Consider the following 15,670-nt stretch of genomic DNA (forward strand, 5'->3'; position numbering starts at 1 on the left):
GCTTTCTTTAGGTGGGACATTACGCCAAGAATTATTTTATTCTAAATGTGTTTTAATGGGAAAATAGGAAAAAACGTGGGAAAAAAAATATTGTTTTTCAGTTTTTGGCCTTTATAGTTTTTAAATAATGCATGCTACTGTAATTAAAACCCATGAAATGTATTTGCCCTTTTGTCCCAGTTATAAAACCATTTAAATTATGTCCCTATCACAATGTTTGGCGCCAATATTTTAATTGGAAATAAAGGTGAATTTTTTTCAGTTTTGCGTCCATTCCTAATTACAAGCCCTTAGTTTATAAAGTAACAGTGTTATACCCTCTTGACATAAATAATTAAAAAGTTCAGTCCCTAAGGTAACTATTTATATTTTTTTTTTTTAATTGTAATTTTTTTTTTTTTTTAATTAGAAGAAAAAAAAATTGGGCAGTGTGGGAGGTAAAGGGTTAATTTTGTGTGATAAACTAGTTTATTTCTATGTAAAAAATGCTTTGGATGTAGTTTTACTATTTGGCCACAAGATGGCCACAGTAACATTTTGTTTATGCGACCTGCAAGCGTCCGGAAGGACGCTTGCAGGAAGTAGAGAGAGGCTGAGAACTTTTTTTTTTTTCCCACAATGGTCCTGCTGCTCAGCCGAGCGGCAGCGGATCATTGCGGGGCTGAGATCAACGAACGGGAATGGATTTTCCCGTTCATTGATCTCCGGGTGAGCGGGAGCGCGGACAGCGGCGGGAGCGCGGAAAGTACGTATTTCTCCGTCCCTGGGGGTTAAAAGATGGAAAAAGGGACGGAGAAATACGTACGCGCGGGGATAAAGTGGTTAATAAACATTAGCTGTCCTGTAATTTAAAAAAGACACCTGAACTGAGAGGGATGTGGAGGCTGCTTTATTTAATTCCTTTTAAACAAAACCAGTTTCCTGACTGTCCTGCTGATCTGTTTGGCTGCAGCAGCATCTGAATCACACGCCTGAAACTATCATTCAGCTAATCCAGTCAGACTTCAATCAGAAACATTTGACCTGCATGCTTGTTCAGGGTCTATGACTAAAGGTGTTAGAGGCAGAGCAACAGCAGGAAAACCAACCAACCGGTATTGTAAGAGGAAATAAATACAGCAGCCTCTATATCCCACTCATTTCAGAGAAGTTCTTGCTGCAGGTACGTGCAGGTAACTGCAATAGCACACACCCTTAAGCTGCATACATGTGTACGATATTCTTGGAAGAGGCAGCCACCAACACCTCTCAATGCACCCATGGTCAGTCCACCCCAGCAGATAATCTTGGCCAATGGTATTGTTCTTTTCCTCTCCTGCAAGCTGTCATGTGCTGCTCCATCAGCCCTCTTCCCCTTCCATAACAATCTACTCAGAACTCAATCTGAACTGTCACTCGAGGGACTGCGTTCCAATCCATGCTGGGGTAGCAGTTGTTGCACCTGCGTAACCAGTTGAATGTTGGCCACAAGCCGGGAGATTTAATCTGAGCGATATTCCAGATCACAGAATGCACAAACATCCTAAGTCTCTATACATTTTGATCATCATGTTATTGTAATTACTATATCTACAAATTCTGTATTCTGTACCAGTGTCTATATTCTGTGTATACCATTGTCTGTCTTATTATGTACCCCATTTTTCTCTTACTCTGTACAGTGCCATGGAATATGTTGGAACTTTATGAATCAATAATCATAATAATGATCCAGGCTTGAGCTGTAAATGTTTACTGTTTAGTAGCAGAGACCTTTTAAAAAGTCTAGTTGTAGTTTGCTGTATTACTTATAAGCTTCAACTTTATTAACCATTTTTGCCGCCCGGACGTGAAGCTCACGTCCGGGCGGCTGCTCTGCTGCAATGCCGCACTTCGGCACGCTCCCGCGCGTGATCGTGGGTGCGCCCCCGTGCTGTCCCCCGGTAGCCCTGGGATCAGTGAACGGGAACATGGTTCCCGATCACCGATCCGTGTCCCCAGCAGAAAAACCAAAGCGCTCTTACAAGAGGCTTTAGTCTTTCTGCACGTAAAATTTTCCGCGTCATCCTTGTGCTTCCGGTTAGCGAGAAGCACAAGGAGAAAATGAAAAACTCAATAGTAAAACGACATCTACATATTTTTTACATTACAATTTACACATATAATAACATTGAAAAATAACTGTTTATTTCCCACACCAAAATATTACCCAAATAAAATTTTTAATGGAAAAAAAATATTCAATTGAAAAAAAAAAAAGACATAAATAGTTACCTAAGGGTCTGAACTTTTTAAATATGCATTTGAAGGGCGTATACTACGAACATTTTTTAAATTATAAGCTTGTAAATAGTGATGGACGCAAAACGGAATAAATGCACCTTTATTTACAAATAAAATATTGGCGCCATACATTGTGACAGGGACAAAATTTAAATGGTGTAATACCCAAGACAAACGGGCAAATAAAATACATAGGTTTTAATTATGGTAGCGTGGATTATTTTAAAGCTATAATGGCCGAAAACTGAGAAATAATTAATTTTTTCCATTTTTACTTACCATATTAATCCTGTTAAAATGCATTTATAAAAAAATAATTCTTAGCAAAATGTACCACCCAAAGAAAGCCTAATTAGTGGTGGAAAAAATAAGATATAGATCAATAAATTGTGATAAGTAATGATAAAGTTATTAGCGAATGAATGGGAGGTGAAAATTGCTCTGATGCATAAGGTGAAAAATCCCAGTGGGCTGAAATGGTTAAAGAGGGATTGTCAGCCAGAAAATAAAATTCCATTTATCCACTGCTCTGTGTTTAATAAGCAGCCTGCAACCTTACCCTGCACTGCAAGCACTCCAATATATTCAGAAATGTTTCTGCTGTAATAAATCTTATGTCCGTCAGCCTGGCCATTGCAGACGGGAAGGAAACTTGTAATCACTCCTCCCACATTTCTGTTCCTCACAGTTTCAGTGCAGTTTCTTGAAAAAAAAAAAGGTAAGGGAGGAAATGACATCAGGATTGGCTTCAATCAGAGGGAACCAAGATGGAAAATGCCAGGAACATAATTCTCTTTATTTACTTTGTAAGATTCACTGAAATAAAAACGTGGACAGTACAATACATCTGCTGTATGTAAGTAGAACAAGTAGTTATCTACTTATATATGTGGTGTTGTTTTTTCTTGGGATAGAATGGCTGATCCTCCTGCTTTAAATCACCCCTGCTATGTAGAAACAACACAGTTTTCTCCCAATATCGAATATTTAGAAACATAACAGTAGTAAATTGTTACCAACTTTTTTCTGCCTGTTTTATAAACACAGTTGCAAGTGAAGCTGCCATATCAGAGGTATTCAGAGCTGGATAAATGATGAGTCTGTAGTTTAGCGAGAGCTCACCTCCATCTATGCTGCTCACATTGGATATAGAACGTGACTAAGGAAAAAATGGTCCCATATGAATGAACTTCCTTGTAGTACCCAATAATTTTGCTGCCTCTTGATTGGCATTTCCAATCATAGAGGAAAGTATTTGATGACCAGTGTCTGTCTCTTTGCAGGCCCGGAGGGGCAGTGACATGGAGAAGAGGAGCTTTGACAGTCGAGGTGACCCCATCAGCGGTGGCCGAGCTCTCCCAATCAAGCAGGTAATTACATTTCTTCAGTAATGTACCAAGTGAAAAATGATGTTCTCTGCATAATAATTAATGAGTACTGAATAATGGAACATCTTTGTATAACCGAGTGATAGAATCCAGAGAGCACCTTCTGCTGGAAATTATAGATCAATATTGATGACATCAATATTTAACCTCCAATAAATCTTAACATTTAAAATATTTGAAGTGTTCTTCATTAGACACGTTTATTACTTTCAACATGGAAGTGATGGGACTAGAAATGAATGAACATGACTTGTAATTCACACCAGAATTATTTAAGAAAGCCTATCTGAAATATCATTGAATTTGACATTTAGTAGAAATAATACCTTATAATACCTTACAATATTTGTTCTTCAAAACTCAGCTGTATAAGTTTTTAATATTTCACAAAGTCAATTGCAGAGGAAAATCTGTTGGGGGTGCAACTCCAGCAGCCACAAGGGGGCCAAAGGCCATGGGTGACGCCATCTTCTTAGTACTATAAGGAATTATATTTTCACATAGGAACCAACCAGATCCCTTGAAAAAGATGATATTCCACCAAAATTTTTGAGTGACTCTGTCAGGTGGTTTCTCTCCAACTTTGTACTGAAGGCTAAACCTACATGTACATGTGTGATAGCCAGGCCTGGATTTACCTCACAGAAGCCTATAGGCACAGATGTCCTGGCGCTCTAGACTTCACCCTCCAGGAACCTACAACTCCCCCCATCAAGTGTGCTGGCTGCTCCAGCTGTCATTTCTCCCTTACTTCCCTTGGCTTTCATAGGTAGTTACAGGTGCCCCTTAGTAATAGGTAGCCAGAAGTATCCTCAATATTAAGTTGCTAGAAGTGCCCACAAGTATTAGGTAGCTAGAGGAACCTCAGTATTAGGTAGCTAGAGGTGCCCCTGACTCAAGGGAGATCTCATCAGTGGAATGCTGAAAGCAGGGTGAGTAATCTCTCATTTACACTCCCATCATGACTCTGCATAGGGAAGGAGGGAGGGAGGTACTCGAGGAGGAGAGTGAGATGCTTTTCCATCATCAGGTACATGTAGAAACGTGCCTACATTGCCTTATGTTAAAACCGTCTCTGGCAGGGCCGGACCACCCATGACGTCACCTGAACTGCACGAGGCATATTTCAAGGGGAAGGCATCCCATCTGCTAGCAATACTGCGGGCACCTATACCTGGCTAGCGTCGGGGTGTCGCCCCTTGAAAGACGCTGTCTGATGCATGTGGTTCAGGTGGCATCATGAGCAATTCGGCCCTGATAATCAGATAATACAAATGACATGCAGATGGCATTACTAATACTATGCGGATTATACCAAGGACTGGCAGATATCAATGACATGCAGATATTTCCTATATCACAATAACAGACAATTAACAGGCATATCAGTTACAAGTAATGCATACATATTATGTGTACACATCTCTATATATCCATGTGGAGATATCCAAAATTGGAGACTAAACGCTTATCATAATAATTAATGACTACAAGAAGAATCTGTGTGCACAGTGCCTACAATATAAATGGAAAGAAGATGCAAGAAATATGTCTCAAGTGTGAACATAGTGTGCTTATTGTACCGAATACATGCAACTGTTTACTGAATTCACTCCTAAAAGACACACAAGGCACATAACAAACAACTCTAAAAAATGGCAATGCTGAGACCATCCTCAATATTGAGGGCTGCAGTTTGTTCCTGGAAAAGGGGTGTGATCTAAAATTTGGAATTGACTGAAGGGCGGAGGTAAAGGCATCAGATGTTCTCTACTCAGCTAGGCTTAGGGGGCCAGGTAGGGTTAAGTATCGGTGGTGGGTTGGTTAGGGTTAGGCATCGGGGGAAAGGGGAGCATCGGGGGAAAGGGGGGATAGTTAGGCTTTAAGGGAATTGGTTAGAGTTAGGCATTGGCGGTGGTGGCGGTGTGTGTGTGTGTGTGTGTGGGGGGGGGGGGGGGTTAGGTATCGGTAGTTGGTGGGCTGGTGTGAGGATAGGGTTAAGTTTAGTCAGTGTAAAATATTAGGAAGATTTACAGATATTGTACTATTGGAATTACCACTGCTTAATAGTAGTATATCAGTAACTTTAGAGAAATTCTACCAGAGGATCTTTCCATCCTCCAAATTTCCATGGCACTTATTTTGCGTGTACACCCTCCCGTGTAGCTCACATAGGTTCACTTTCAGGCTGGATTCACACTTATCTGTTTTTCTGTGAATTTTCTGCGCAGGAAAACTAGAACCTATCAATTAGCTTGTTCACACTTGAATGCAGTTTTCACATGCAGAAAAACTGACAGCAAGAAAATGCATGCAGAAAAAACTCACGAAGGAAACTGATAGACAATTGTGAATCCAGCCTCCACTGATTGCCTAGAGATAGGTGACGTGTGTTCAACATGACTTATACCTGGAAACTGATACATTGGTTAGTGTGTATGACAGCAATGTGATGAGCAGAGGCATAAATACAAGTCCTGGGGCCCCCAGCAAAACATTGTTGGGTCCCCCCAATGTTTACTCCCTTTCCCTTGCCTCCCCTCTTGACCCTCACAGCCTGGGGGCCCATCTTGCAAGGGTCAAAACACAAGTGTGGACATCATAATCTCCATATCCATAACAAGTGTAGCCACAAAAACACCTGATCTAGAGGATGGGTCCCTATACTGGATGGAGTGAAGTGGTATTAAGGGCCCCTTTACAGCTCGGCCGCCCCCCTTCCCCTGCAATTGTAGGGGGCTGTAGTTATGCCCCTGAGCACTGACTGATAGAAATGATTGTGCAATACTTCATTCCACTGCAGAACATTTCAGATAGCTGCTTGTGCAGATGGACTTGAATTTTCGACAATCAGGACTTCCACGCTGAGCAGATGCCATATATGTGTCGTGTTTCTGTCCAAAAACATGCCATAGAATCCAGCAGTAAAAAAATGAAACAAGGCAAGGGTTAATGTGCGCCTGCTGAGCGGGGATTAATGTCCCTCCTGGTACATGCTAATTTGTTACCATTTGATTAGCTAATGCACTACTGGCACTGTGTAGCAGCAAATGACAAACACCCACACAGCCTCTCTCTACTGAGCACCTTAATTGTTACAGTTTCCTTCTGCAAGCCCATAAAATGGAAGGAGTATGCAGGGACACAGTGGAGAGCTGTACTTTATTCTTATTCGGAGCAGCTTCCTGCTGCTTCTGGTGGGAAGAACAGCCGCAAGGGGAACCCACACACATTTGAATTGAATCCTTCCACAAAGACAACACCGGGGCTGAGGCAGCAATGTGCGCTTACCATTTGCTGAGCTGCAGAACAGAAGCTAACTTGCTGCGGAGCAACAGATTCAATGTGGTGGCAAGAGACAGAACATGCAAGTCACCGAACAATCAAGCAGGGTGTTAGGAACTGAAAACAGGCCTTAAAGCGGTATAAAACCCTGACATAATATTCAATAAAAACATGTTTTCCTACTTTTATATGCCATACGGTTATCATATTTGCATTTGTGCATAAGTATTATTATTCATTTAGAAATTACAAGATTTCCCAAAAGTAGAGTTTTTTTTCTTTGAGAGCCGACTTTGCGTTTTATTCATAACTGGTTTTATTCATTATGTATTGAAGGCAGAAATGCTTTGAGTGTCTGTCTGTGTCCAGGAGCTTCTGCACAGTCAGAGAATGTGTCACATTCCTCACTTGATACAATGGAATTCTGTTCTAGGAAAAAAAAAAAAATGCTGGTTGTATATAATATGCTGTAAATAATTTTTTAGAGCAAAGAAGAAATGCTGGGTTTCATTCCGCTTTAAGTTTGATTATATAAATTAATTGAAATGTACTTGAAATGTAAAGGTGCGTACAAACGCAACACAGCACAATTCCACAACATCTGTGTCCAGGATCAAACTCAATCTGGGGCCCCAGTGCTGTACAGACATGCTGCTTGGCAACAGCCAACTGATGTGTTTTGTCTCTAGGGAGGGGAGGAGAAGGGACAATGGCACTAGGCATGATGGAGTGATTTCCAGGAGCAGGGAAAGGAGGGATCAATGGGCAATTGTCGCTTAGAGTGGACCTGAAGCTGAGCTGTGTGTGTTTGTTTAGCTACATCACAGTGTAATTGGCCTTATCAGTAGCTGTGAATGAAGGCTTCATGGCTCTGCCTCTACAGGAAAGACTGAGGCTTAACCCTTTCTGTGCTACCTGAAAAAGTAATCTAAGTTCCTCCACTATGGCTCCCGGTAATCCATAAACAATGTAAACAAAGGACCGGCAGGCAATCGGACACTATGAGAATCGGTGTATTGCACTGTCCTATTGCTGCAATAAGTACTTTCCTCAGTGACCAACAACGTGCTCAAGACTTCAGCACACAATCTAGTAATCAAACAAAGAAGTTAAAAAAATGTTGCTTTTAATATCCAGTGAAATCCAATTGCAAAAGGTGCCATCAAAATGCAAGTAGCACGGGTTGTCTGTGAATACTTTCTTATGTACTAGTGCAGTTTGTCCTTGGAAGAAGCTAGGCATCACCCCAACCCCCTTCCTTTTAAGGTACCTATGCACTCAATAAATGGAAAATCAAGTAAACAATCAGTATCTTCCAGATATTAAAGTGAACCGAGCATCATTTCTAACACCCAGGGCAGCTCTATAGAAAATTAAAAATGCATTCTAAAAATGTGGTTTATTATTAAAAAAAAAATTTCAATTTACCTCATTTTTTTACATCTAAGGGTTAAAATAGCCACTTTGTCAGTCCGCAAAGGACCTGCGGTCACTGAGCAGGAGATCGTGGAACACAGATAAGAAATCACCTCATTAGACTTAACTGACCACAAACAAACCCCCATTGTACTTCAAACAGAAAACATCAGTTACAGTTGAAGAATTTCACACCTAGCCTGGACAATGCTAGTTGTAAAACAGCAGGGGTTGAGCTTCTGAACAATGGCAGCCCTTGCAGCTATTTGAAGCCAGGAGCTGCTTAGTTCACTTTAAAGGGGCACTATGGCGAAAAATTGTAAAAATTAAAATATGTGCAAGCATAAACCAATAAGAAGTACATTTTTTTCCAGAGTAAAATGAGCCATAAATGATTTTTCCCCTATGTTGCTGTCACTTACAGTAGGGTAGTAGAATCTGAAAGAAGTGACAGGTTTTGGACTAGTCCATCTCTTCATAGGGGATTCTCTGCAAGGCTTTTATTCTTTATAAAGATATTCCCTAAAAAGGATTTAAAGAGAAACTCCAACCTAGAATTGAACTTTATCCCAATCAGCAGCTGATACCCCCTTTTACATGAGAAATATAATGCTTTTCACAAACAGACCATCAGGGGGCGCTGTATGACTGATTTTGTGCTGAAACCCCTCCCACAAGAAGCTCTGGGACCGCAGTACTCTGGGAAAACTGCCACAATGTAACAATGTTCATAGACAGGGATTAGCTGTTTACAGCTGTCTCTAACAGCCAAAACAGCTAGGAGCAGCTACATAACCTGCCCACAGTAACAATGTCACCATGTAATAAATGTCAGAATGTAAATCGGGGAGAGGAAAGATTTTACAATGAGCAAACACTGACTAAATAATTTATACATAATTATGGTAAAAAAATGAAGCACTTTTTTTACTATATTATTTTCACTGGAGTTCCTCTTTAAACAATGATGCTGGCCAGCTTCCCTGCTCACTACACAGTTTTCTGGCAGTTGGACGGAGCAACTGCCATTCACTAAGTGCTTTTGAAAATAAATAAATCCCTGAGAATCCCCTATGAAGAGATGGACTAGTCCAAAGTCTGTCGCTTCTGTCAGATTTCTACTACCTACTGTAAGTGACAGCAACATAGGAGAAAAGTAATTTATGGCTTATTTTACGCTAGAAAAAAAGTGAACTTCTTATTTGGATATGTTTACACATATTTAAAATTTTACAGTTTTTCTCCATAGTGCCCCTTTAATCCCTAATGGTACTACTTTTGTACTACTTTACACTATTATGACCAGCACGGCAGATCAGATCTCTAAGATCCCCAATGACTCCCGTGCCGCGATCGTTTGAACTTTTGTTTGCACCATCGTTTGCTGTCACGTGTTCCCACGGTAGGAAGATGGATTAAGGAACGCTCATTTATCGGGTAGTGTTGCTGTGGGTTCCCCGATCCATCTCTCGGTGGATATGTAGCTTTAGAGTCAGAATAAGAGTTAAAGTATCAGATTTCTTGCCCTGGTTCTGTGAATTCATATTGCTGTCACTCTGTGATACTTGTCATGAGTAAGCACAGTGGCTCCATTTAAATAGGTCAAATGAGGGAAGTAAAATTAACACTTTGCTGTCTAATGAATGCTTCTGTTGTGTGTGAAAGTGGCTGCATGTGATGCTAGAAGTGTTACTCCGCTTCTCATACCCTGCGGTAGGTGCCTGTGTGTTGTTAGGTTCATTGTCACTACTCCTAGTGATCTCATTGACATTGTTGGACGTAGTTGTGCTTCATTGCTGAGGGAAGATGATTCATTAAAAGTGCTATACATACAATGGTGTTATTTCACACCACCAAACCCTGCTTTTTTTTGTAAAGAGACAATGATTCACTGTAGTCACTACACAGCAAAATCATTAAGGTTACAGAAATCCTGAAGTGAAAATAAACTGAAGAGATAAACAATTGTACCCACAGACTTAAAGAGAACCCGAGGTGGTGTTCTGAGAGCGTAATCCCCATACAGAGACTGGGTCTGCCTATAGAGCCCAGCCTCTGTTGCTAGTCAGATTCCCCCTAAGCCCCCCCTGCACTCAGCGAGACCCCATTAATCACAGCCGCGCTGTCGACACGCAGCGTGTCACAGCAAGCTGTGTTTACCTCTCTAATGCCAGTCTCGCCACTCCTCCACCTCCTGCATCGCTCCGGTCCCCGCCCACGTCCCTTCCCTCACCGCTGATTGGAGGGAAGGGATGCGGGCGGGGATCGGAGCTCAGCAGGAGGCGGGGGAGCGGAGAGACTGGCATTAGAGAGGTAAACACAGCCCGCTGTGACACGTTGCGTGTCGACAGCGCGGCTGTGATTAATGGGGTCTCTTTGAGTGCAGGGGGGGCTTAGGGGGAATCTGACTAGCAACAGAGGCTGGGCTCTATAGGCAGACCCAGCCTCTGTATGAGAATTTCATTGTTAGAACCCGGCCTCGGGTTCTCTTTAAGTCAGCTGAAAAAAAGCTGTCCTGAACTGTTCTCTGCAAAAGAAAAACACAATATAGTTGAGATAACCAAATCAGAAGTCAGAGCTCAACTGGAGTTTCTTAAAGCTGGACATACACTGGCCCGATTTGCCGCCTTTTCGACAGCAGATTCGATCACTGGGATCGAATCTGCTGCCAATCGTTTGCGCTACACGCCGAATTTCGATCCATTTCGTCCGATCCCGTCGATCGATCCGCGCGGAAAATTACCGTCGATCGCCCGCGGGTAGGGAGCGCGTCGCTAGCGGCGTTCGAGTGCCCGACGACCGATGCAATAGAGCGGCAATACATTACCTGCTCCGCCGGCGCGACTGCCCCCAGTCACCGCTGCTCCATCTCCGCTCTGGTCTCTTCATGCTTCAGTTCCTCCTGCCCGGCAGGAAGTTTAAACAGTAGAGGGCGCTCTACTGTTTAAACTTCCTGCCGGGCAGGAAGAAGTAAAGCATGCCGGACCTGCAGACCAGAGCGGAAACGGAGCAGCCATGACCAGGGGCAGTCATGCCGGCGGAGCAGGTAATGTATGCGGGCATGCGGGGGGGGGGGAGCACCACCACCACCACAACAGATTGTGCACGGTTTCAGGCTGAAATCGGTTCACAACATACGATCCCTCTCTGATCAGATTCGATCAGAGAAGGATCTATCTGTTGGTCGAATCTGATGGCAAATCGACCAGTGTATGGCTACCTTAACTCTTCCTGTACTGGAAACAAATATTAGACTTATGTCTCTTCTCCTAATGTTTTATTTGTTAGCTGTACTACACAACCAATTCATTATATCAGAATTTTTTTCGCTTCAGTGTCTCTTTAAATAGGACTTTCTTGGAATGCCATAGTCTTATTTTGTATCCAAAAGTTAGTTTAAAGTTTTAACTGTCGCAAGTGAATGTCAGCAGTTTTTTTTTTTTTTTAACCATTTCCGCCGCCCGGACGTGAAGCTCACGTCCGGGCGACAGCTCTGCAGCGCTCCCGCGCTTGGGCGCGCTCCCGCCCACGATCGCAGGCGCGCGCCCACGTCCCCGTTGTGTCCCCCGGTAGCCCTGGGATCAGTGAAAGGGAACATGGTTCCCGATCACCGATCCCTTTCCCCCGCAGAAAAACCGAAGCGCTCACCTGTGAGGCTTCAGTTCTTCTGCCTGGACAGATTTCCGCATCCCCCTTGTACTTCCGCTTAGCGAGAAGTACAAGGAGGGTAAACAAAAATGAAGGTGGCCATCTTGTAGCCAAATAGTAAAACTACAGCTACACATTTTTTACATTACAGTTTACACATATAACAATTTTAAAAATGACCTGTTTATGTCCCACACCAAAATATTAACCAAATAAAAATTTTAATGGAAAAAAAAAATCACAAAAAAAAAAAAAATTACAAAAAAAAAACTCTTTGACCTGGAAATGAATAAATACAATGTATTTATTCTTAAAAGCTCTGGGGAAAACGCTATACAAAGCGCTTTTTCAAGCGTTTTGCGATTTCCCTATATCTTCCATTGAGGCAAATCACCCAGAAAATGGTACAGGCAGCGATTTGGTGAGCGGATCGGAATCGAACCGCTCACATATGAACACTCTCATAGGAGATCATTACACAAATGATTTTAGGGCGATTTTGAAAATCGACGGAGCTTAGGCCTAGTGCACACCGGAGCGTTTCCGCTGCGGTTTGCGATCTGCTTGCGGGTGCGGATCCGCTAGGGTAATGTATTTCAATGGGCTGGTGCACACCAGAGCGGGAGGCGTTTTGCAGAAACGCATACTCCCGGGCTGCTGCAGATTTTGGATTGCGGATGCGTTTCTGCCTCAATGTTAAGTATAGGAAAAACGCAAACCGCTCTGAAAAACGGCACTTCAGAGCGGTTTGCCAGGCGTTTTTTGTTACAGTAGCTGTTCAGTAACAGCTTTACTGTAACAATACATGAAATCTACTACACCAAAAACGCTTCACAAAACCGCAAAATGCTAGCAGAAACGCTACAGAAAAAGAAGAAAAAGCGTTTCAAAATCTGCTAGCATTTTGCGGATCTGCTAGCGTTTTTTGGTGTGCACCAGGCCTTAGTGTGAATAAGCCTTGATTGCACATTGTAAAATGTTTCCTCTCCCTGATTTACTTTCTGAAATTTAACACATTACATCCTTAATACTGGCAGGTGATCCCTCCAGAAATGTTCATTTACTGAGAGTTGTAAAGCCAGTGGAAAATATAGCTGGTCTCCCAGAATGCTCTGTGGGGGAGAATTCTGCATAACAAACAGCCTAGGCTAACCCTCAGTGGGAGGGCGAGGCTACATACCAATATACATCATTACGGTATATAGTTATAGGAAGTGTTTCTGATGCTGAGATCAATATGAATAAATATTTCACACAAAAGCGGGTATCCTGAATAATTTACTGCGTTCTACTTTATGTCGTTACGGTTTCTCTTTAATGTTTTTCAACTCCTACCCAGATAATTCTTATTTAACTTTATTTGTTTGTTCCTAGCACTAGCAAGAAGTGCTTCTTAGCTACCCAGAGTTTTATCAGCCGCAAAAAACTATATGACCCTGCAGCAGAGTGCACCAACAGTGTCAAATGAATAGTGCCGATACCCTCGCCGCCCGATGCCACCCCTCGCCCATTGATGCACTCCCTGCTGGCCGGGAAGTACATTGCTGGGATTCCTGGGTTCCCCGTCGTACATGTGTCATTCTGCGCATGTGCGCCGTACCATCGCTGTCGTCACCCATTGACTTCCGTGCATTCCGCCTCCGCTGTGTTGCTGCGGAAGTCTGATGGTAACGCGCTGTTGACTTTGTAGTGGATCAGTGGCCGATTTGAAACTTCTGGCACAACATGAGTGTAAGTGTACTAGTTCCCATAGGCCTTTTATTGCTCTTGCGTTACCCTGTGTGCAGAAAGGGTAACGCAATACAGAGAAAGGGGCCAGGGTAAAAGGGGCCTAATAGTAAGAAAAAAGGAACACAGGTTTTTTTAAGTAGGATTGTGACTTTCTGGAACTACATCTTTATCTCATTGTGTTACTTGTTACTTCAGATACCCTTTAAAGTGGACCCAAATTAAAAATACAAGATTTCAGAAATAAAATCTATTTTCTAAATTATAATAATAAATAGCAGCCTTTTTTCAGCTGCATGATGACAAATATAAAATACTTTACATTTATTGAAGGAACCCCTCCCTTCCTTTCATATTGCCGGGACAGAATCCGGCAGACTGGTGGAGTAGGTGGTGTCCGGCAAAGGAGGAATTGCTAATGGCTGCCACCTGTATAACCCTAGTTATGAAAAGAGAAGGGTGAAAAGCGTGCACTGAAATGCTCATAGGCTTGAAGGAGAGTTTATTTATCTTTGTATGTGTCAGAGTGGTGCAACGAAATATTTTGAATTAAAAACTTTTTGGGTTTGGGTCCGCTTTAAGGTGAGGTGAACCAGAGGAGCAATATTGCATATTTTTTTGTAAAACTGTAGGTACATATTTCAACACTTCCAGTAAAAAATGTCCTTTTCCTTACACAGAACTAGTGGGCATTCAATAAAATCCATACAGAATGCATCTCATTGCACATTAGGCCTTCCAAACTTTCCATCTAACACATCATGCATTGATGATCAGTCAAGTCTGACAGAGTCTTATGGAAGCTGGAAACTAGAATGCATGCAGCAATGATCTCCAAGGCTCCAGTAGAAATAAATGTATAAACACTATGAAATCATGTGAGACTGTCAGATTTCTTGTACCAAACCCAATACTATTTAATCCTAAATAATAACAAAATACAGCAGGCCATATGCAAGTCACTTTTTCTCCTGAGTTTTCTCCTAGGGGATATTTTCAAACTTGTCAATAAAATACATTTTAATTAACCAGCAAGCAAGAAAATACCTAAAATAGTTTGGATAGTACATTTCCACCTACTTTTTGCATACCCCCCAACTTTTTGAGATGAGAAAGAGGGACACTTGAGCCACACCACTGCCACACCCCTGATCACGCCCCATCACACCCCTAGTCACACATACCATAACAAAAATATGTTTTTTTCATAATTCAAACCACCCTGGTCCTTTCTATCCTAGTTTATTTTCCTTCATATTAACATTTTAAAATTAGTAATGTATCAATTTAAAGGATGGGAATAAAGTTTAGAGTCAATCAAACACATTTTTTAGCAGAGAAATCTATATACTTACATAGAAAGAGGGACAAAGTCCTGAAAGAGGGACAAAGTCCTGAAAGAGGGACACATGAGAGAGAAAGAGGGACAGAGGGACAAGGCTCCCAAAGAGGGACTGTCCCTCCAAAAGAGGGACAGTTGGGAGCTATGTTTTTGGTACATTTGCAAAGTGCTGAAAAGTTACTCAAAATAGAAGATGAAAAAGTATCTAGGAGAAAACTCAGGAGAATAAAGTTAATTGCATATGCATGGCCTAACCTGCCCTTCACAATGAAATGTTCATGAACAGTTGTTGCAGACAACAGATTTTATTATTTTCCAAATGATTAAAGAACATCCGAGGTGAAATTAAAATGATGAGGTAAACAATAGTATCTATCCTCCTTTTTCTGAAAATAACCTTTTTAGATATCCCCCATTTTTATTTTATATTTAAATCTAGTTTTTACGTTTTTACTGTTTCATTGTCTTTGCTCAATGACACCTTCATTGAAGTATGACAGTGCTCAAATCTATGAACTATTGACCATTTTTATCTTGTCCCTGCTCTCAGAAGCCATTTACTGACAGGAAAGTGTTTCATGGCTGTAATTACTTATCAGTC

At 41.8% G+C, this 15,670-nt stretch overlaps 1 protein-coding gene across 5 annotated transcripts in view; it reads left to right on the forward strand.

Annotated features, from left to right (window-relative positions):
- The window catches only part of AGAP2 (ArfGAP with GTPase domain, ankyrin repeat and PH domain 2), a 419,192-nt gene that overhangs the window by 342,471 nt on the left and 61,051 nt on the right, over positions 1-15,670 (forward strand). For all 5 annotated transcript variants that reach the window (XM_068267414.1, XM_068267415.1, XM_068267410.1 and 2 more), the window contains exon 9: positions 3,546-3,632. In XM_068267414.1, the coding sequence (XP_068123515.1) occupies positions 3,546-3,632 (87 nt within the window). The remainder of the gene's footprint in view (positions 1-3,545; positions 3,633-15,670) is intronic.

Source organism: Hyperolius riggenbachi, chromosome 2 (genome assembly GCF_040937935.1).
Source record: "Hyperolius riggenbachi isolate aHypRig1 chromosome 2, aHypRig1.pri, whole genome shotgun sequence".
Lineage (NCBI taxonomy): Eukaryota > Metazoa > Chordata > Amphibia > Anura > Hyperoliidae > Hyperolius > Hyperolius riggenbachi.